Source organism: Martes martes (assembly GCF_963455335.1).
Source record: "Martes martes genome assembly, contig: scaffold_171, whole genome shotgun sequence".
Lineage (NCBI taxonomy): Eukaryota > Metazoa > Chordata > Mammalia > Carnivora > Mustelidae > Martes > Martes martes.
In genome coordinates, this window is record NW_027666473.1 from 40,359 (window position 1) to 64,035 (window position 23,677).

The window sequence follows — 23,677 nt, forward strand, 5'->3', positions numbered from 1 at the left end:
AAAGCTGAATTTATTTGCCTGTTAAGCCAAGGGTAGCTGTTTATGTAAAATGAATCTCTCTGAAAGCATGGAGCTTATCTAATAAATTCAGGAGTGAGTTAGGCTTGTAATTTTCCTTTCTTTGTTCTGAAAGAGTTTGTATAACTTGGAAGTACTTGTTCTTTGAATTTTAATAAAACTTGCATGTAAAACCATGTGGTCCTGCTGTTCATTATGGGAAGATTTCTTTTTTTTTTTTTTTAAAGATTTTATTTTTATTTATTTGACAGAGATCACAAGTAGGCAGAGCAGCAGGCAGGGAGAGAGGAAGGGAAGCAGGCTCCCCACCGAGCAGAGAGCCTGATGTGGGGCTCAATCCCAGGACTCTGGGATCATGACCTGAGCCAAAGGCAGAGGCTTTAACCCACTGAGCCACCCAGGTGCCCCTGTGGGAAGATTTCTTAATGACTGATTGAATGTTACTACTTTTTTAATTTTTATTTTTCTATAAATTTGTACATTTTAGTTTCAGATTTATTGGTAAAGTTGTTTTTAATATTGCCAGGTGATTTGAATGTCTGTTGCATCTCTAATTATGACTCCCTTTTTATTCCTGGTATTTGGGTGTGTTTTTTCCTGAAATCTTTTCATTTATAAGTCTTGCTGGAACTAGGTCCATTTGTTAGTCATGACAAAGAACTACTTTTTGTTCTATTCAGCTTTCTTCTGTGTCATAGTTTTCTGTTTCATGAAATTCTACTTTTATTTGTATTGTTTCATTTTTTCTGCTTTATGTTATTCTACTTTTCTAACTGCTTAACAGATACCCAGTTCACTATTTTAAGTTTTTCTTGTTTTTTTTGATGTAACTATTTCCAACTAGAATCTCTATATACTCCTTTTGCTGCATCCAACAAGTTTGGTTATATAAAGTCTTTCTATTATTTTACTCCTGTAACTATTTTCACAATGCTATTATAATTTCTTCTTTGACACATGAAGTTTTAGAAGTTCTCAAACAGGAGGTTTTTAAGACGCTCTCTTTGTGATGATTGTCAGGGAATATGGTTGTAGGATACCAAGTACATGAAAGTTATTAAGACTTTCTCTATCACCTCACATTGGTAATTTTTATATATGTTCCATTTCTATTATTCTGCTTGGAAGTAATATTTATGTATGTTTATTAGATCAGACTTAATGGTTTTGATGTCAGTTTTTATCTAGCCTTATTAATTTTTTTGTATCCTTGATTTATTATTAAGTAAATATGTTAAAAATTGTCCTCTCTGACAATGGATTTGTCACAGTTTTGTGTGGTTCTGTCAGTCTATTTTGGAACTATGTTAATAAGTACATACAAGTTTGGCTGTTATGTATATTTAATAAAACCTTCAATTGTGTAGTGAACTTCTTTATTACTGGGAATGGTTTGCCTTGATGGTTTGTCCTTTTTGTGTATTAATATAGCCACACCAGTTTTTGTCTTGATTAGTATTTGATTAGTATTGGTATTGCCTGTTTTTGTTTTTCATATTTTTCCATTTAGTCTTTCGGTTCTCTTAGGTTTTTACGTGTGTCTTTTTTTTGAAAAGCATGTAGACTACTACTAGACCTTATAAAAATGTTTTGTATGTGGTTACAGTGCTGAAGCTGCTGAAAGATGGCAGAAGAAGTGGTGGTAGTAGCCAAATTTGATTATGTAGCCCAACAAGAACAAGAGCTGGACATCAAGAAGAATGAGAGATTATGGCTTCTGGATGACTCTAAGTCCTGGTGGCGGGTTCGAAACTCCATGAATAAAACGGGTTTTGTGCCTTCTAACTATGTGGAAAGGAAAAACAGTGCTCGGAAAGCATCTATTGTAAAAAATCTGAAGGATACTTTAGGTAAGTTATTTTTGTATTAAAACACCAATAATACTTTTTTTTAAGTGGATGCTAGAGCTTGGTTCTTTGTGTAGAATTTTGGAAGCATTGGCCAAAATAGAAAGTCCAACACTAGAATTTCAGCTAGGCCAGGTTAAGTTTGCTTATAGCAGATGCTCAGCCAAATCAGAAGAGCATTACAGGCGGTAAGTGTTAATGGGCAATTTCTGTAAATCTAGCTGGTGTTCAAGGGCCAGACCAGGGTGGTGCCAATGAGCAGGATTGAATCTGATCCTCTAGCCAGGACCCCTTGAACTGTGACTGCCTGTTGAAGTTAGGTAAATTCTACATCTAATTGAGAGAGAGAGAAATGAGGGAGATTCAGAATTGCCTCCTTCGCACTAAGGCAATTTTTAAGATATGGAATATTGCTGTATTTTAACATTTAATAGCTTACATTTTGAATTTTGCTTTTAAAAACAATCATTTCATTTTTCATTTGATAAAAGAGTTTTAAATTGTAGATTATTACTGTGGGTTAGCATGTACAAAGCTGATTTCTTATTTTGTTTTTCTTTTTTCCCCCTTTTCTTTCTCTAACTGTAAAGTTTGTTTGTTTTTACTAGCTCTCCATTAGGGCCAGAGATAATGGAACCCACCTCACAGTGGGCTTGGCTGAGCTGATAGGAAGGAAATATGCACAGATGAGGACTGGCCTCTTTCTTTTTTCTTTTAATTAAACTCTCCTTGGCTGACAGGAAGGAATGGGAGGGACAGAATTTCATTTTTGGTATTCAGGCAAACAGGCTGTTACTTAATGGTTTTTTGTATATATGTGGACAAGAAAGTAAAATTTCTCTTTGCAAAAACAGTTTGGGAGTAATGTGGCGTGATTGACAAATATGAAATATTACTAACTGCTTTATATTAGCTTTATTTTTTATTTGGCCTTATTAGTCTAGAGTGTTCTTTCAGTTAACAGTAAGAGAAGACAGATCTTTTATTTTTAACACTGTAAAATAGCCAAAACTAAAATATAGTACAACTCAAATATAAAATACGATGACTTTTAACTGCTGTATCTGAGATTATCTTTTATTAAGATTTTTAAGTTTTGCAAACAAGACCATTATTATTATTTTTTAAGTGAAGGACAAATCAGAAAGAGGTTATCCTTGATTATCTGAAGAGACCATAGTTAGAACCAGGAATACTTCTGATTTTGCAAATATTGGACACTTATTTAAAGCATGTAGATCAGAGGTATTGGAGAAAATTAAGGTAACTTTGTATCAAGAAAGTATGCCTCATCCTTATGAAGACACAACTGGGATTAGGGCTATACCTAGACTTTTTTATTCCTTTTTAAAAGGGTACTGGTATCCTGGGACTGGATATGTTTAAATGTTTAAACAGAATATTGTGAAAAAACCTAGTATCATAGAGCAAAATGGAAATATATCCCAGTTTTAGATAGTACTGCATATAAACTTAAAAAGCCCAACTAGATAGAATTTTTATTGTCAATACGCCTGGGAAATCTTCCATACTGTTTTCTGACATTATTGAGACAATTTTGGAAAGACTTTTTATCTATTTAAGTCCTAGAATATATTATAGATATTGCTACCTAGAATATCTCTGTTAACTTTATTACTATATTATAGATACTGCAGGATACTTGAAAACATTCTGTTTTAATGATCTTTAGTTCTCCTGTATAAAGATGTGATTACAACTTTTGTATCAGATAGCTTTCTCTTTCTCAGAATTTCTGAACCCCTTTTTGGTAACTTAAATGTCCCATGTGGTTAATGGATTTGTTTCACAATGATTGTGCTGGTGGAGACATTGTTTGAAAGATAAGAAAGAAAAGGAGAAAACAAAGGAGAGATGAGTGCATGAATATATTTTCAGCTATTGAAAATACATGCTTTAAAGCTTCTTCTAAAATAAGTCTGAATAATAACTTTGTGGCCATGATGATATACTTGTTTTACAGGTTGTATTATAGTTCAGGGAGAGAAGTTTTAGAGAGAAGCCTCAGAAAAACTTTCTATTGCCTGGGTGTATGTAGGCCAAGTCACATGGATTGGGTGTGGGGAGTTTCAGTGTTGCAGAACAGACCAGGAAGCTCACAGAGAATTATCCTGAGCTGTGTTGACAAACTGACAAAAGAGAACACGGGATTTTTATTCAAAATGGATTGGTTACACGTCTTTAAAGATTTTTTCAGTAAGTTTATCTTTTTATTAAATCCATAGTTTTCTCGTAGTTTTTGAATTAGATTTTTCCCTTTTGCGAATTTAAAGAAAAACTGTATGGAAACTGATGTGTTTCTATAATAGGCTGGTGCTTTATGTTGTTTATGAAACATATGCTAAATGATTGATGATACTTCACATAATATTAGTTTTGATACTTCACATAATACTAGTTTTGACTTGATAAGTAATAGGTTTTAAAATGTTTTATCATCAGTGTTTGAAAGTAAAGAGAAAGGATATAAATGAGTTTGCAGTTAGTTTTACTTTGGTAACTTTGAACTTAGAATAGACATTTGAAGTGAATTAAATTATAAACATTAAAAATATGAGGAAAAAGAAAGGATTAGGTGAGCAAGTTTTTCCATCCTCAGTATTTGAATCAACATAAATATTGTTTTAGTACTTTTTACTTAGATTTTAGAGGAATGATATAGAAGATAACATTTAATAAAGCAATAAAGAGAATGTTTTGATTTAATCAATGTAGGATTGCTAGAAATTGCTCTTTTGGTAATTGCAATATTTGATATTTTGAAATGAGTCTTGAGAGGAGCTGCATACAGAGAAAATAAAAACACTGAAACTAGTGAATTACTGGGATTGTTTTGAGTTCAGGTCATAATGTAATACTGATACTAACTTAACCAGAGCATAATGTGTATTTTTGCTAATGGCCTTTTTATGATCTTATGAGAGTGAACTTGATTTGATCTCTTTGAATATTTGTTTGGTGTTTCTAGAAAAATGAATAGAGGGGTTGTTGTAGAAGTCTCATGCGTAAGGAATCTAAAGAAACAAAGAGTAACCTGTTGAGAGATTTCATTTTTAGGCAGACTGGAAAAGGAGCAAGTACTTTGTTGAGAAAGAACGTCATAATTGTAATATTAAGACTCATTTGTTTTAGTTAATTTTGGTGGCCAAGTGAGTTCTTCTGGAGTATCTGTCTGTCTTTTGTTTACTTTTGGAAAGTTAATACATTTTTAGATCCACTTTTTGGGTTAGTTTTCCTTTTGGAAAGTTATTAATTTATTCATTCATCAACATATTTTCCTTGGGAGCCTACTGCAAGCCAGACAACAATCATAGAATGAAAAACTAAGACTAACTTTATAGAATTTACATGGTGAGGAGGTTGTTATTTTAATATTAATACAGTGGATTTCATATCTTGGTTTAATCATACGGGTTGGTCGCTTGCGGTCATAAGTGACCATAAATCAACCAGAAATGGTGTAAAAAGAATATAATATATCATTGGTATGGTGATTCATTATATACCATCAATACAATGATAAAGTTATCATTCTCTCTGTTGTCTCAGAAAGTCAGTAATCTTAAATACATTTGTAGACCTGAGGGTGAGGGTTTGAGATTTGCAACCAAGATACTCCTTTTTTTCATTAACTGCAGCAAGCCAAAATTTGTATTTATTTTGCTTTGCAGTAGAAGATACAGTATATGTTTTCCATGTGTAGTGGCTAGAATAAACAAAGAGGGTACAGTATTTTAGATAAAACAATAATAAAAAATAATTTATCTTTCATGTAGATGAACAGATAAAAATATAAAAATTTAAATAAAAACTTGTGCTGGAACGAACACCATATATTTGTATTTAGAATTCCCTAATTTTGCTCCCAGATATACCACTTTTAACCATGTGGCAAAGGCTATGTAACTAAACTTTCCTGATTTCTTGTTAGTTGTAAAGAAGTGTTGGGCAAGACTAGATGATCCTGGAAAGTCCCTTCTAACTCTGAAAGTCTTATAGCCCTAGTAAAACAACTGATCAGTCTACATGTGATAGAAATCAGGAAAGTCCATAAGGGAGAAACTGTGAAGAAGTAGGAACTAAAAACCAGAACTACAATTCCTTAAAGAATTAGAATAAGTAATAACTTGCTTTGGCCTCATTCTCTTGAACATTTATTTAGTCAGTGATTTAGATGGAGGGAAGGTGACATGCTTAAAGAGAAGAAGACTAAGGATGAAAGAATAATATATTGAGTTCAGATACATATATTTGAAAGGTAAAAACTAAAATAGAAATAAAGTGGATTAGGGGCAGGCATTATAATGTAAAATTCTACATTAAGTTTTTAAAGGGAATTGAAGAGATTGCTGAAAACCTGGCCTGGCAGGACTTTTTATGAGTAAAAGCTGCTATGAGGTCATGATATCGGGGTCATGGGATTGAGCCCTGCATTGGGCTCCAAGATTCTCTCTCCCTCTCTCTCTGCCCTTCCCCCAACTCCAAAAAATTAAAACAAGGCTGCTATGTTACTGTGGGTGCGAAAGAATTTCAGTGCAGTTCATGATAGCATTGATTCAAATCTATGTGGTTAAAGTGAAAGTATACAAATAGCTACTTTATGTGTGTGCTGGCCAAATGAAACATGACATAGTTTATCCACTTTGGATAGATATACTTTAACAGTGGTATTGAGGAACTTGGATACTTCCAAATACTGTATCCAATATATCAAGGATTTGGAAACCAGGTTATATAAAAGTAGTTATGTGTAGAAAGATTTGCCTTAAGGAAAAGACAACTGTCATGTGACTGGAATATTCACGGTGCTTAACCAGATTCTTCAAAACTTGGAGGAGTTAATAATACAGTGTTTTGGTCAAGAAATAGTGCTGTAGGAGGAGAGAAGACAGACCAGTGGGTAGGAGTGAGGGGCAGATTGGAAGCTATACTTTGTTCTTTGAACAAAGCTAACGATACAAATGACTACCTCACTTTTGAGTGCGCACATCCTCAGTGCTCAGACCTGAGCATTCCCTCCCAACCCTGGCAAAGTCTAGCTATAAAATGCAATAATAAAGATTTAGGTATTTTTGAAAAATTAAATGCCAGAAGCACTAGGAATAATAACTACCATTGATTAATGGAGTGCCTGCTATGTGCTATATACTGTGCTAGGTGCTTTATGTATGAACTTCTTTAAACAAATGTTAAAAGGTAGATTCTTACACACCACCATTTCACAAACCTGGAAACGAGTTTAATGAAGATTAAATAACTTAACCAAGATCAGATTAACTAGTAAGTACCAGGACTAAAATTTAAATTTAGAAGTTTTTGTTGTTGTTGTTAGTTTGCCTTATGTACCCATTATGACTAAAGAGTAGAGAAAGAATTAGAATCAGATAAGCAATGGATTAGAAAGATTTGATGCAAAAGGACTAGATTAGGATGATTGTGGAGAACTAACTGTGAGGTTGAGAAGAATTTAGAAAAGTTAATACCTTGGTCTGCGGGGACCCTCCTTGTTGTAGATTATCTTCTTGAAAGAGATACTGATATTTTACATTTGTATAATTTTGTAAAGCACTTTTCCATGTATTTCCTCATTGGTAACAGGAAATTGGAAGTACCATTTTTTTTTAGCAATAGAGACAAAGGGCAATAACCAGGTTCTTCTCAAAGAATTGTAAGCAGAGGAGAAAAAAGCAGGCTATCGATTATGCATGTATTTGTCATTCACATGATAAATGCTAATAGAACACTTAATATGGGCCGGGCAGTGGGGGTAGAGAAGTGATCAAAAACTTGGTGTTTGTTCTCAAAGAAGTAAATATTGGTATACAGATGGTCAAACATTACATTAAAAATATTTACAAAGAATAGTAGTGGCACAAAAGAGAAATACATTTGTTCTGTTTTGGGGAGAGAGGGAAAGCTCTAGTGAGAAGAGAATACCTTGTTTGAATCTTGAAGAATGAGGGTGGCATGTGTTTGAGGTTAAAAAAACAAGGAATGGGCATAGGCTCAGAGTCTTGCAAGGGCCTTGGGTTTTTTGGGTACTGAGGAGCTTATATTCCTTAACATTAGTGTAAAATTAAAGAAATGCTCAAAGATTACGGAGGGCTTTGTGTTGCATAGGAAACAAATATTCTAAGTTTATGTTTTTTTCCCTGAAATATTTCTGACCTCTGCAATTTAAATAGGCTGTTTTTGGTGTTTTCCCACTTGGAAGTTTAATGGGTAGGTCTGTCCAAAAATTCTTCATTCTTTTTTTGACAATGTATAATTAGGCATCTTTTTCAGAATTAAAAAAAAAATCATTTTGAAACTAGCCATTAACTTCAAGTTTAAATTTTTATTTGGTTATATCGCTCTTCGGTTTTAATCAACCTAACATTTATTGAGCATCTGGTATATGCACAGTTCTGAATAGTATAGGAAACTTGAAAGATCAGTGAGACATGGAATGCTCTTCCTTTCTGGAAGCTGATGGCTATGGTATGAGTGAGGTTAAAAGACAAACACAAGAAATGCTGTGATACAAGTACCTAAGAAGTACAAGGTGCTAGGGTGCTTTAAAAAGGAGAGCTTACATTTCTGGAGGATGATGGTGGGAAATGAGAGATGTTGGAAAACACAAAATGGGAAGTAAATAAAATAAAATTGTTATTTGAAATAGCACTTCTTGAATTGGGTAGGTTTTTGATAGGCAAAGGTTTGTGTGTGTGTGTGTGTGTTTTTTTAAGATTCATTCATTCATTCATTCATTCATTTGACAGAACACACCCAGGGGGAGCAGCAGAGCGGAGGGAGAACCAGGCTTCCTGTTGAGCAGGGAGCCTGATGCCATGCAGGGCTCAATCCCAGGAGTCCGGGATCATGACCTAAGCCTAAGGTGGATGCTTAACCAACTGGGCCACCCACATACCCCAACAGGAAGAAGGTTTAATAAGGTTTTAGGAAGAAACCAGCAAACAAGGCAAACAAAATCCTGAAGGTTAAAATACTACTTATTCCTGGGTTTTTAAGTGGCCCATTTTTAGTAAGATTTAGATAGTTTCACTGCAGGGCATTATGGAAAGAATCTTTTATTTAACAATTACTGTATGTACTGTGCTATTATTTACATTATTTTACTCACTTTTTAAAAAAAATTATTCACTTCTTACAACACTGTGACAGTAAGTGGTGTTTTCTCCATTTCTAGGCTTAGAAAAGTGAATAGTTTGTTCAGGTTTCCACAGTAAGTGGTATAGCTTGGATTTGAACCCAAAGGCTCGTTCAAAATCTGTGCTGTATTTGGGGACACCTGGGTGGTTCAGTCAGTTAAGTATCTGCCTTTAGCTTGGGCTTTGATCCTGGGGTTCTGGGATGAAGTCCTGCATTGGGCTCCTTGCTCAGCGGGTAGCCTGCTGCTCCCCCTGCTTGTATGCTCTCTCTCTCTCTGTGTCAAATAAATAAATAAAATCTTTCTAAAAAAATGACAAAGTCTTTGCTTTTTTCGGTACTGTATACCATAATCCTAGAAAGGAAGAGTGTGGACATTCCGGAGAGGGGTATAGATTCTAGGAAGAGTATTTCTCTTAATTTGCTAGTCAGTGAAGAGCCACTTTTGACTTTTGAGCAGTAATATCATGTGATTGCAACTATATTTATGGATGATGGGTTGGAGTGGGACAGATTGGATTAATAAGGAAACTAGTCTTGAGGGTTATCGAAGACTCAAACACAGCAAAATGGGCCTGAAATAGCATGGGAATAGTGGGAATGGAAAGTGTTGGCAGAAAGGAAATAGGATTTGATGTGGGAATCTTTTAAGAAAGAAAATTTTTATGAGGTAAAATTCATATAACAAAATTAATCATTTTGACGTATACATTTCAGTGGTAGTTAGTATACTAAGAGTGTTGTGCAACTGTCACATCTGATTTCAAACTGTTTTCTTCACCCAAGAAAACCCCATTCCCATTAAATTGTCAGTCCCCATTATACCCTCCCTTCATCCCCTGGCAATTGTTAATTTGCTCTCTGTCTATATGAATTTACCTATGCTGGCCATTTCATGTAAATGGAATTATACAATATGTGATCTCTTGTGTCAGGACTCTTTCAGTTGGCATCCTGTTTTTAAGGTTCATCTATGTTGTAGCGTGTGTCAGTACTTAATCCTTTTATGGGTGGATAATATTCCATTATATGGATATACACCACATTTTGCTTATCCATTAATCTGTGGATGGACATTTGGGTTGTTTCTACCTTTTTGTTATTGTGTATAGTGAAGCTATGAACATTTGTGTACAAGTATTTGAATATGTGTTTTTAGTTCTTTTGAGTATATGCATAGGAGTAGAATTAATGGATGCTACAGTAATTATGTTTTTAACATTTGAAGGGACCATTAAATTGTTTCCCACAGTAGTTGTACCGTTTTACATTTTGATCAACAGTGTAGGAAGGGTTCCAGTTTTTTCTATATTCCCATCAATACTTGTTATTTTTTTTTTAATTTTTTTTGTTTGTTTGTTGTTGTTGTTGTTTTTAATAGCTATCCTGATAGGTATAAAATGGTATTTCATTGTGTTTTGATTTGCATTTCAACAAAGATGGTGAACATCTTTTCATGTATTTTGGGGGCATTTGTATATCTTTATTGGGGAAATGTTTGTTCATGTCCTTTTCCCATTGTTGAAATAGGTTCTTTTTGCTTCTAGGTTCTAAGAGTTCTTCATATGTTCTGGATGTAGACTGTAGACTGTAATCTTTTTTTTTTTGTAATTACTATTGCTTGTGCTTTTGGGGTCAGATCTAAGAATTCTTTGCTAGCTCCTAGGTCATAAGGATTTTCCCCTGTTTTCTTCTGATAGTTTTAAAATTTTAACTCTTATATTTGAGTAATTGATCCATTTGAGTTAATTTTTGTCATGCAAAGTAGGAGTCTAGCTTCATTCTTTTGCATACGGATATCCATTTCTCCCAGCACCATTTGTTGAAGAGCCTGTTCTTTCCTCTTTGTCACCCTTGTTGAAAATCAATTGACCATGGATGTACGAGTTTATTTTGGGACTCTCAGCTCTATTCTTTTGGTCTATACGCTTGTCCTTTTGTGCAATACCATACTGTTTTGATTACTTTGTGGTTTAGAAGTGAGTTTTGAAATTGCAAAGTATGAATCCTCTAGTTTTGTTTTCATTTTTTCATTTTTGGTGGGGGAGGGGTTGGCAAAGGGAGAGGGAGAGAGAGAGAATCTTAAGCAGGCTCCATGCCCAGTATGGAGCCCAACACTAGGCTTGATCTCCCAACCCTAAGATCATGACCTGAGCTGAAATCAAGAGTCATCACTTAACCAATTAAGCCACCCAGGTGCCCCATTGTTTTCATTTTTTAGGATTGTTTTGGTTATTTGGTGTCCCTTGCAATTCCATATGAATTTTAGGATTAGCATTTCCATTTCTGCAAAAAAGGAGTATTGGAGCTTTGATAAGGATTACATGGAATCTGTGGATCACTTTGGATAGTATTGCCATATAAAAATATTGAGCCCTCACATCCATAAACACAGAATGTCTTTTCATTTATTTAGGTCTACTTTAATTTCAGCAGTATTTTGTAGTATTCAGTATACTGGTCTTGTGCCTCCTTGATTAATAAATTTAACCTATATATTTGATTAATAATGCTATTATAAATGGAATTATTTTCTCAATTTCCTCTTCGAATTGTTCACTGGTGGTATATAGAAATGCAACTCTTGTGTGTGTGTTGATTTTGTATCTTGCAACCTTGCTAAATTCATTTCTTCTAACATTTTTTTTTGTGTTGGGGAGGTCTTTTTTAGGATTTTCTCTATATACAATCATGTCATCTGCAAATAAAGATTATTTTACTTCTTCCTTTCTTGTTTGGATCTCTTTTATTTCTTTTTCTTGCCTAATTGCCCTGGCTAGCACTTCCAGTACATTGTTGAATAAAAGTGGCTGAAAGGGCATCCATGTCTTGCTCCTGATCTGAGTTTTCAGTCTTTCACTATTGAGTGTGATGGTAACTGCAGGTTTTTCTTTTTGCTTTTTGTTTCATAAATGCCCTTTTTGATATTGAGGAAATTCCCTTATATTTCTAGTTGGCTAATATACTTTTTATTGTGAAAGGATGTTAGATTTTTATCAAGAGCTTTTCTATATCAGTTGAAATAGTCATGTGTGTTTTTTTCCTTCCTTATGTTAATGTGGTATATGATAATTGATTTTCATATTGTTGAATAGGTGAACTACTCTTCCATTCCTGGGACAAATATCCCTTTGTCATGATGTACATTCCTATTAATATGCTGCTGTATTGTTTTGTTAGTATAATTGATCCCTATTTTTTGCAGATCCCGTATTTGTGAATTTACCTACTTGCTAAAGTTTATTTGTAAACCCAAACTGATAATTGTGGTGCTTTTGTGGACAGGTACAAAGTGGCAGAAATTTCGAGGTGCCTGATGCACATGTTGCCAGCTGATGTTGAACAAGATGATCCTCTGCCTTTTTGTTTTAGCTCTCATATTATAAATAAATGTCCTTTATGCAGCCTTTTTAGTGCCATGGTTTTCTCACTGATGTGATTTTTTGGTTTATGATTTTGCTGTTTAAAATGCCCCCCTAAGTATAGTCCTCAAGTATCATCGTGTATTCCTAAGTGCAAGAAAGTTGTGATTTGCCTCATGGAAAAAAAATATATGTTAGATAAGCTTCATTTAGGCATGAGTTACAGTGATGTTGGCTGTGAGCACATTGTTAATCAGTATTTTTTATTAAATAAAGTATCTTTACAGGGAAACACGTTAAACAAGGTTATATATTGCTTGGTTGACAAAAATGTACACAGAGGCTTGCAGGATCTAACCTAGTATTTCATGGTAATTTTATTGAATGTATCTACCATAAATAACAAGAATTGACTATTTTGTTGAGGAATTTTTAATCTGTATTCATAATGGATATTGGTCAATACTTTCCCTGTGATATCTTTATCTGGCTTTGATATCACCGTAATGCTGACCTCATAGAATGAGTTATGGACTATTTCTTCCCTACTCTTTTTGTAGAAATTTGAAAAGGAAATGTTTGTTAGAATTCATGAGTTAAGTTACCCGGTCCTGGACTTTTCCTTATTGTGAAATCTTGGGTTACTGATTCATTCTTTTACTTGTTATAGGTCAGTCCACATTTTCTATTTCTCCTTAAGTTTGTGTCTTTTTAGCAATTTGTTCTTTTCATCTAGGTTATTTATTAGTGTACAAGTGTTCATAGTGTTTTTTTTTTTCTTATTGTGTTTGTTATGTCTCTAGTAATGTCCCACTTTATTTCTGATTTTGGTAATTTGAGTCTTTAGTCAGTTTTGCTATTTCCAAAAACCAACTTTTAGTTTCATTGATTCTTTGTTGTTTTTGTTTTCTCCTTGCATTTATCTCTGCTCTAATCTTTATTAATAATAATCTTTCTTCTGCTGGCTTTGGGTTTAGCTTGATATTTCTATAGTTCTCTAAAGAGTAAAGTTGGGTTATTGATTTGAGTGAGATCAATTTCCTTTTTTTAAAAAAATTCCTTTTGTGGGGTACCTGGGTGGCTCAGTGGGTTAATAAGCTGCTGCCTTCGGCTCAGGTCATGATCTCAGGGTCCTGGGTTCGAGCCCTGCAGCAGGCTTCCTGCTCAGCAGGGAGCCTGCTTCTCCCCCCTCCCCCCGTCAAATAAATAAAAATCTTTTTTAAAACTTCCTTTTTTATTATAAGCTTTTAGGGCCATAAATTTCCTTCTGAGCATTGCTTTTGCTGCAGCCTTTAGGTTTTTTGGTTGTGTTTTCATTGTCACATGTCTCAGAGTATTCTTTAACCTTACCTGTAATTTTTTCTTTGACCTACCAGTTGTTTGAGCATGTTAATTAATTTACATATATTTGTGAATTCTCCAGTTTTCCTTTCTGTTAATTTTTAGTTTTATTCCACTATGGTCAGAGAAGATACTTTATATGATTTCAGTCTCTTTAAATGTATTTAGACTTGTCTTGTGGCCTAACATATGGTTTATCTTGGAGTGTTCCATGTGCACTCGTGAAAACTGTATATTTGGCTGTTGTTTATGAGCATTCTATATGTCTATTATGTCTAATTGGCTTATAGTATTTTTCAAGTCCACTATTTCCTTATTAAATTTTTGCTTAGTTCCACTCATTATTGAAAAGTATTAAAGTCTCTAACTATATTGTAGAACTGTCATTTTCTCCCTTTAATTCTGTCAGGTTTTGCTTTATTTGTCTTGGGGCTTATATAATATTTGTAGTTGTTATATCTTCTTGATGGATTGACCCTTTTATCAATATATAATGTCCTTCCTTATCTCCTGTAACAACTTGTATCTTAAAGACTGCCTCAGCTCTCTTCTGTTTACCATTTTCAAGCAATATCTTTTTCCATCCTTTCACTTTCAAATCTGTTTGTATCTCTGGATCTAAAGTGAGTGCTTATAGATATCATAGAGTTGGATCTTGTTTTTAAGTCCATTCTGTCAATCTCTGCCCCTTTAGTCCAGTATTTTAATTCACTTAACCTTTTTTAAAAGATTTTTTTTGTCAGAGAGAGAGAGAGAGAGAGAGAGAGAGAATACAAATGCACACAAGCAGGGGGAGTGGCAGGCAGAGGGGAAGTAGGCCCCTTGCTGAGCAAGGAGCCCAGCTCTGGAACTCAATCCTAGGACCCCAGGATCATGACCTGAGCCAAAGGCAGATGCTTAACTCACTGAGCCACCCAGGTATCCCTAATTACCAATAAGGAAGACCTTCTGCTCTTTTGCTGTTTGTTTTCTATATGTCTCATGCCTTTTCTCCCCTCAGTTCTTCTGTTACTGTCTTCTTTCGTAATTGATTTTTTTTCTGATTTACCAATTTCCCTTCTCATTTCTTTTTCTATATTTTTTTAGTTTTTCCTTAGTGATTACCCTGGGAATTACAATTAATATCTTAATTTTTTAACAGTCAAATTTGAATTGATGCAAATTCAGCTGGGATTCAACACTACTCTTTGACAGTTCCATCTTTTTTTTTTTTAAGATTTTTTTTTTTTTAATTTTAGAGAGAGAGGAGGGGCAGAGGGAGAAGAGAAGTTCTTTTTTTTTTAAGATTTTATTTATTTATTAGAGAGAAAGAGAGTGAGCATACAAACACAGAGGAAGAAGGAGAAGCAGACTCCCTACTGAGCAGATAGCTCAACATGGGGCTCAGTCCCAGGACCCTGAGATCATGACCTGAGCCAAAGGCAGAGCTTAAACAACTGAGCCACCTAGGTGCCCTGAGGAGAGAGATTCTTAAAGCAGACTCCATGTTGACCATGGAGCCCAGCTCGATCTCATGATCCTGAGTTGAAACCAAAAGCTTAACCAACTGTACCACCCAGGCACCCCTGCATTTCCATCTTTATACATTGTGTGCCTGATTTAAAATTATTGTTGTATACATTTGTATCTTAAATTATACAGGAAAAAAGGATTTACAAGCCAAAAACATAGTATTACTGGCTTTTATATTTATGAATGAAGCTACCTTTATTGTTGTTCTTTATTTCCTCATATGGCTTCAGGTTACTGATTATTGTCTTCATTTTAGCATGGAAGACTTTCTTTAGCATTTCTTTTAGCACAAATGTAGTGTGATAAACTCCTTCAGTTTTTGTTTAGTAGTGTCTTAATTTTTCCTTCAGTTTTGAAGGACAGTTTTGCTGGGTGTAGAATTCTTGGTTGACAGTTTTTTCTTCTCTAGATTTTACCCCCTTCCTAGGGTTTTTGTTGCTTTTTATTATAGGTTATTTGCTTGTTTAGTGAGTTTTCTAAGCTATTTTTGTAAAGTCTATATTCTTTGTCATGTGTGGCCTCTGAAGTTGGTGTTCTGTCTTTTCCTTCCTAGGGTTTTCATTCTGTCTGCTCCTTGTCTCAGCTGTCCCTTTCCCCAGGCTGCTGCATCAATTAACTGATTTCAGTAAAAGAATGAGAATGTTCCCGGTCCAGTGAAACCAAGGCAAGCCTTTGTGCCAGTCCTTCACGTGGCTGCGAGATAGGTTGAAACCCAGCGTCACAGTTCTTTGAGAATAAGATTTGTATTGCTCTCTCTGGCATTAGGAGTGCCAGTTGCTGTCCTCAAAGCCACTAGTGATTTAGGATGTAAGAGACGGTAGACAAGCAATTTAAAATGCCACAGCCTCCTTTTACTACAAAGCGGCAGCTTCTTTCTTCACTAATCCTTGCTCTAGTTTTGTAAGTTTGGTTTTTTTTTTTTTTTTTTTTTTACTAGATTCCAGAGTTCTGCAAAGTTGATTCTGACATTATTTGCAAGCTCATTTTAACTGGTTTTTGGGGGGTTTTTTGCTTCTTGGTAGATAGAGCCCTAGAATTCTCTACTCTGCCAGAAATCCCTGATGTGGGGATTTTTCAGGATATCATTAGCCACAAGTAAGGAAGTTGGGAGGCAGGGAATTGATTTATGGCCATGGGAGAGGTTATTTTTATTTGGACATGAGTGTTGTATTTGAGATGCTAGTAGTAGATATCTGTAGATGTCTAGTGACAATTGGCTTGAATTCCAGAAAGAGCTTAGATCTGTAAAAAGACCTTGCTTGGAACCTTCTCTACAGAAGTTATAGAAAATAAAAGTATAAGATATCCTTGAAGTAGAAAGGAAGTCCAGGCATCATATCTTGGGAAACACTTTCAACGGAGGAATCTATTCACCTTTTCATTCAGCAGACATTCACTTGTTCCGATTGTATGGTTGCTGGAGATACAAGATCTAGTTTTCTGCCTTGAGGAAACTCACTCATATTAAGGAAGGCAAGAAAATAAGTACAGTACAATTTTATAACAAGGTTCAGAGGAGCCCAGACAGAGGTACACAAGAATATCTAAACAGGTCAGTAGGTAAGGCAGGAGACTCTCAGGGGAGTTAAAGGAAAAAACAATAGAATAATCTATGATCTTGGTTGCTGCATAGAATAATCTGTAATCTTGATTGCTGCAAAAGAATGAGGGCTCTAAAAAGTACTAATTTGGAAGTAAAGAGATGACACGGTTTTTATAAGAATAGTTTGGTAGAATGGTAGAGATTAAAGGATTAGATCGTAAGGGGTTAGGAGTGAGAGTGAATGGTGAAGAAGTTGAAGGAAGAAAAGGAGGCAACTTTTTAGAGAATGGTATAGTTCACAGGAGCAGCAGAATTGAAGTAACCTTATTTTGGAATAGAAGTGATCTGAGTATGTTTTTAGACAGTAGAAGGGACTGAGTAGGAGGGAAACAAGGATGGCCAAGAGTCCCAAAAGAGGCAGGAAAGATGATATTTAAAAACCCAGGAGGGGGGCACCTGGGTGGCTCAGTGGGTTAAACCTCTGCCTTCGGCTCAGGTCATGATCTCAGAGTCCTGGGATCAAGCCCCGCATCGGGCTCTCCGCTCAGTAGGGAGCCTGCTCCCTCCTCTCTCTCCGCCTCCCTCTCTGCCTACTCACCATCTCTCTCTTTCTCCCTCTCTCTCTGTCAAATAAATAAATAATCTTTTAAGAAAAATTAAAAACCCCGGAAGATCAGAGATTGGAAACTTTCATGAAGAAAAAGAATGAGGGTAATAAAAAGTTTGGAGATTGTGGGAAGTATGAGAAGTTTTATCTAGGAATGCCTCCGTTTTCTCAGTAAAATCAGAACATAAAATCATGTGCTAAGAAATGATCGGTAGTAAAAACACATGACAAAAGTTGACATAGCATACATTTATGATGTAGTACCATGTGGTGTTTTTCTCATTTCTTTTAACAAATATATATAGTAAGTATCTACTGTGTACTAAGCACTGGCTGAGATCTTTGTGTTATAGCTGTGAAAAAAGTAAACAAGTCACTGCTCTTCTGGAGCTTGCACGTGAACAGAGTAAGGGTAGACAAACAAGGAAATAATGTATTATTTTAAAATGAACATAATGAGATAAATAGAGCAACGTGGATCTGGGAACTAAGCAAATGGATTACCCAGACATAATTACAATCTTATATTGCATATCAAGTTGTAATTTATTGTTTTATTTTTATACAGCTAATTGCAGAATTCGGTTTATAACGTAAGACAAGAATATGTACTTAGATTGTAGATACGAGAGAAATAATCTGTATTTACATTTGGAAGAAATTTTGTTAAATTTAGGAAAACTGTCATTATGTTACGCAATTATTTCAACACCTTTGAGAGAAAAGATGAAAAGGTAAACTCACATAATAACTGCATTTACATGTTTGGCTATGAAAAGAATTTGTGAAGGAAGTCAAAAGGTACAAACTTCCAATTATAAATAAACAAGTCATGAAGATGTAAAATAAAGGAAGAAAAGAAGAAAGAAATTTGTTATCTATAAGTTTAAAGGCTGAAGAACTACAGAGGGGAAGATCCTTTTTAAATAATGAATAAATTGGTTTTTTGGTTATCATTATCTTATATTCTCTTCTTATTACTCTTTTTTATGTGAACAGGCATTGGAAAAGTGAAAAGAAAACATAGTGTGCCAGATTCTGCATCTCCTGCTGATGATAGCTTTGTTGACCCAGGGGAACGTCTCTATGACCTCAACATGCCTGCTTTTGTGAAATTTAACTACATGGCAGAGAGAGAGGATGAATTATCATTGATAAAAGGGACAAAGGTGATCGTCATGGAGAAATGCAGTGATGGGTGGTGGCGGGGTAGCTACAATGGACAAGTTGGATGGTTCCCTTCAAACTATGTAACTGAGGAAGGTGACAGTCCTTTGGGTGACCATGTGGGTTCTCTGTCAGAGAAATTAGCAGCAGTTGTCAGTAACCTAAATACGGGGCAAGTGTTGCATGTGGTACAGGCTCTTTACCCCTTCAGTTCGTCCAATGATGAAGAACTTAATTTTGAGAAAGGAGATGTAATGGATGTTATTGAAAAGCCTGAAAATGACCCCGAATGGTGGAAATGCAGGAAGACCAATGGAATGGTTGGTCTGGTGCCAAAAAACTATGTTACCATTATGCAGAATAATCCATTAACCTCAGGTTTGGAACCATCACCTCCGCAGTGTGATTACATTAGGCCTTCACTTATTGGAAAGTTTGCTGGCAATCCATGGTACTATGGGAAAGTCACCAGGCATCAAGCAGAAATGGCATTAAATGAAAGAGGCCATGAAGGTGATTTCCTCATTCGTGATAGTGAATCTTCGGTAAGTTGGTTTTCAAATAAATGAAAATAGAACTCTTAAGTATTAAAAAAAAAAAAAAAAAAAGGAAGATTGGAAAGGTTAAGTTTCTTCCCTACAATTAACCAGGTGATAAGTTGGGACATAAACTTAGATCTTCTGAACCTAAAGTCAGTGTTCTTTCCAGTCATATTTATTTTAAATAAAATACAGCCATAGCAGTGATAACTACATTGGATTATTTGGCCTTGATTCTGTTGGTCTTGTGTTTCTGAAATATCTTCTGTTGCATGAAACTGAAAAATGGAGAAAGCTAAACCATGGCCTCTTCATTCAGAATAAAACAACACAGTGAACTAAACTGGGAAAATACTTTTTTTTTCTTTTTTGAGAGAGAGAATGGAGAATGAGCATGAGTAGGGGGAAGGGCAAAGAGAGAGAGAAAGAGAGAGAGAGAATATCTCAAGCAGGCTTCACACTCAATGCAGAGCCTGATACGGGGTTTATCTCACGACCCTGAGATCATGACCTGAGATGAAATCACAAGTCAGACGCTTAAGTGATTGAGCCACCCAGGCACACCTGGGAAAGCATTTCTTAAATTGCATATTGGATGTGCTATCATTCTTAGTAAAGGAAATCCCTAAATTAAAAAAAACTAAGATTTAACTTTCTTTATAAATTGGTTGTTTGGAATTTGGAAACCCTTTAATTATTTACCTCAAAAACCTGTTTTAACTCACTGTATTTGAAATGCATTTGCAATAAAAAATACCCTTTCCAAAACTAGTAAAACAGTAAAAGTATAAAATCATAAAAATGGAATAATAGTTATGTGGGCTCTTTTGGTTACTGTTTAGGATATTAGAATTTGATGATATTCATTTCCCTTTAAATGGTCTTTATTTTTCCTTTTAAAAGGATACCACTGCTTTTCCACTTTTCAAATCATTAGTATTGGTTTTGTTTCTGTGTATGTAGTTGTACAAAAATGAATTTGTGATTGTGCAAAAGGTTGAAAGAAGAAAACCTGTCTGGTGTGTGTGTGTGTGTGTGCACATGCATATGGTGTTTATGTGTTTATAAGAGGGAAGGAAGAAAGGAGAGAAGGAGAAATCGAGGTTAATTGAACTGCTTGATATGAAGTTCAGGAAACGGGGCCTGTACATAACCCCTAAGGAAGAGCAGGATAAATGATAGGGAAGAGTGGTGGGATTTGTTTTCTGTTTGATACCTGTCTTGGCCCTGCTTTCCAGGACAAACAGTGGACAAGTAGGGTCAGAAAGTGAGTGACCCTAGCGCAGGTGGTAAGAGTAACCCTAGGTATAGCATGTTTCCCAGAAGCTCACTGTTTGAAACTTTGTCAGTAACTATATAAAAGGAGACTTTTAGCCTGTTCAGAAAACTGTTAGGTTAAAATAAAACAAAACAAAAAAACCTAAGAAAGTAAGCTTGATTACAGAACACTGTATTTTCTTGTGGTGGGTAATTGAGCATAGATATTAGCTAAAATACACCATTACTTTTAGCAGTAGAATTTTTATTTTTTTTATTTTTATTTTATTTTATTTATTTATTTTTTAAAGATTTTATTTATTTGACAGAGATCACAAGTAGGCAGAGAGAGAGAGAGAGGGAAGCAGGCTCCCTGCTGAGCAGAAAGCCCGATGCGGGGCTCGATCCCAGGACCCTGGGATCATGACCTGAGCTGAAGGCAGAGGCTTTAACCCACTGAGCCACCTAGGTGCCCCTAGCAGTAGAATTTTTAAAGTAAAGGTCTCAAACAGGTGTATTTTGTTTGACCTGAGTAATGTTTTTTAAACATTCAACTTTGTTACCAGTATTTAGATCCTGGGAGATTTATTATAAAAATTCAGATGACAGACTTCCTTTTAAAATTGGAAGGCCGGAAAAAAAATAAATAAAATGAAATAAAATAAAATAAAATTGGAAGTCGGGGCGGCTGGGTGGCTCAGTGGGTTAAAGCCTCTGCCTTCGGCTCAGGTCATGATCCCAGGGTCTTGGGATTGAGCCCTGAGTCGGGCTCTCTGCTCAGCGGGGACCCTGCTTCCTCCTCTCTCTCTGCCTGCTTCCCTGCCTACTTGTGATCCCCGTCTATCAAATAAATAAAAAAAAAATCTTTAAAAAACAAAAATAAAATAAAATTGGAAGGCCCGCCAGCGTTGCCCATATTCCTTCAAGGCAAAAATCACAGCTGAGTGGCCACCTCCTTTATTTTAGATTGGCCATCCACTGTTCCTTCTGTGTAACCACCCTGTCACTTGTTTACGTGTCTTTTTACCCTTGCAGGCATTTGAGTTTATGACCTCTCAGTAGTGTCTATCATCTTGGAGAATTCAGAACATTATCTCAGCTAGTCTTTAAGATACCTACTGTTAGCTCACATTAGCTCATGTTTTCTCAGGTGTTTCTGCAGTTGTCTGGCAGGGGAGAAGATAGGTGTTGTGCTTCAGGTGTTAAACTTTAAACTAAAAGATTTGCCTTGAGTGTTAGAGCATACTATTTAAGAGACTTTGGAGTCTGACTGCTTGAGTTTGAATCCTGGCTCTCTTGGAAACTAGATGGATAATTTTGAGCAACTTAGCTTTTCTTGGCCTTGATTTTCTCACCTCTAAAAGGGTTGGTTGGAGGTGTAAAGGAGATAATCTATGTAAATAATTTAGCACAGTACCTAGTACTTAGCTAAAATTTAAGCACTTATTATTAGTAGTCTAATATAAAAATGCTAACAGATGTCTTTCAGAATGTTTACCCTACATGTTTTTTTCTCTTTTAGCCAAATGATTTCTCTGTATCGCTAAAAGCACAAGGGAAGAACAAGCATTTTAAAGTCCAGCTAAAAGAGACTGTCTACTGCATTGGGCAGCGTAAATTCAGCACCATGGAAGAACTTGTAGAACATTACAAAAAGGCACCAATTTTTACAAGTGAACAAGGAGAAAAACTGTATCTTATTAAGCATTTGTCATGATAATGCTGATCAGAAGTGACTGCTACACAGCTGTAATTCGTCATGTAATTGAAGACTGAGAAAATGTCAGTCCAATCATGTTTGATTGGAAATCACTTTCTGACCCTACATGAGAATTGACTATAATACATAAGTATTTTTATTATAACTCAGCCCATACATATATACTACATATGCAAAATATCTGCACAAAGCAGTTCCTTATCCTTGGTCTTCTGTTTTGTTTTCTTTGCTCTTTTTCTCTTTGCTTCTAATATTAAGGTTTTATATTTTGAAGAAATGATGCAGATCAAAAGTCTTTACATGGAAGAATTTATTGGTTTATTTTCTTTATTTCCTTGTAAGGGTACCATATTAGTCACTTCTGCAATGGTTTCTCCTCATATAAAATTATTATATAAGTATATGGCATATGCTAAAATAAATTTCTTGGACAGTGTTCTTTTCTGTGACTAAATAGCAATAATAAATGGAAAATTAGAAATTTTTTCAGGTATTTGTTGCAAGCCATTGTAAATATCAAGTATGTTGTATCTGCCATTTTTAAAAATTTATTCATTGTCTTCATTGTAAAGCAAAACAAATGGGACATACATTTGAAAATGTATCTTGTACACTTCTAATTTACACCTGTTGGAAACAAAAATCTCTAAATTTCTAGGATTTTTGCGGGGGTGCTTCTTATCTGGTTATTCAAGAGAATAAAGCAGTCTCTGAGATATTTAGCTTTTCAGACTATAAATGGATGGTCTAGTGTTATATATCATTTTCTTCCCCTAGTGTTATTTTACCAAAGCTCTTGTATTGGGGTATATCTGTGTCAGTGTGGAAAAAGCTGTGGTCAAATGTTGGGGAAATAGGAGGCAATGAGATACTTGGTTTCCCTCCCACCTCTAAACATCAGTAATTATCAGGCAATAGTATTTCTACTATTTTCATTTCTTCCTGTCAGCTTTGAGTCACTAAAATTGATTATACCTGAGGGAAAGATACGATGTGCCAAATGGTTAGACGAAGTTATTTTTAAAATCTTACTTTTGAAAGGTTTCTGTTACATTTTTGTTAACCAAGCAGAAGTTTGGGTGTAAGAGGCTATTAAGGAGTATTGAATCTACTTCTGCAGGTTACAGAAGAAAACTGTATTTTGTGAGCTCCCCTCCCCCTACATCATTAATTCTGGAATTTAAATTTAAGCAAAGTAACCTTCAATATTTTAATTAAAATACTTAATAAAACCATAGAACTTAGTAGGAAATAATACAGTATTTTCAAAAATTTCCCCAGTGCTAAGCAAGTGAATGTTTCTGTTCTTGAATATACTCTAGATAAGTATTTAAAACATGAAAATTACTGATGTAAAAATTGAAGTCTAATTCCTGAAGTTTTTGGTTTGGGTTTTTTTTTAAATTATTAATTTTTTTTAAATTTTCAAATCTTAAAATCGTTTAAAGTCTTTACATTACCACTGGGTGGCAGCCCTGGCTTCTCCCACTAAGCAACAGGGTCAGCAAATATAATTAAGGCACTGAAGTATAATTTTTCATTTTCATTATATCCGCTTATCTTTGTCAATCTCCCTTTGTTTATTGAATGATTA

At 35.1% G+C, this 23,677-nt stretch overlaps 1 protein-coding gene across 2 annotated transcripts; it reads left to right on the forward strand.

Annotated features, from left to right (window-relative positions):
* The first annotated feature begins 1,621 nt into the window (after positions 1–1,621).
* On the forward strand, positions 1,622–22,801 carry NCK1 (NCK adaptor protein 1). 2 transcript variants are annotated; one of them, XM_080831552.1, is made up of 4 exons: positions 1,766–1,868; positions 3,850–4,082; positions 18,400–19,112; positions 21,886–22,801. In XM_080831552.1, exons 2-4 carry the CDS (start codon positions 3,935–3,937, stop codon positions 22,078–22,080), a joined length of 1,056 nt encoding a protein of 351 aa, XP_080687678.1. In that variant the 5' UTR covers positions 1,766–1,868; positions 3,850–3,934; the 3' UTR covers positions 22,081–22,801. The 2 variants fall into 2 exon arrangements, with proteins under 2 accessions (XP_080687677.1, XP_080687678.1); XM_080831551.1 differs by lacking the exon at positions 3,850–4,082 and having other exon boundaries at positions 1,622–1,868.
* The last annotated feature ends 876 nt before the right edge of the window (positions 22,802–23,677 follow it).

What these genes read in the sequence shown, in the direction of transcription:
- NCK1 (XM_080831551.1), top strand. Translation starts at nt 1,643, where the DNA reads ATGGCAGAAGAAGTGGTGGTAGTAGCCAAATTTGATTATGTAGCCCAA. An exon ending in AAATCTGAAGGATACTTTAG is followed by an intron (nt 1,869 to 18,399) that starts GTAAGTTATTTT and finishes TTATGTGAACAG; the next exon opens with GCATTGGAAAAGTGAAAAGA. An exon ending in TTCGTGATAGTGAATCTTCG is followed by an intron (nt 19,113 to 21,885) that starts GTAAGTTGGTTT and finishes TTTCTCTTTTAG; the next exon opens with CCAAATGATTTCTCTGTATC.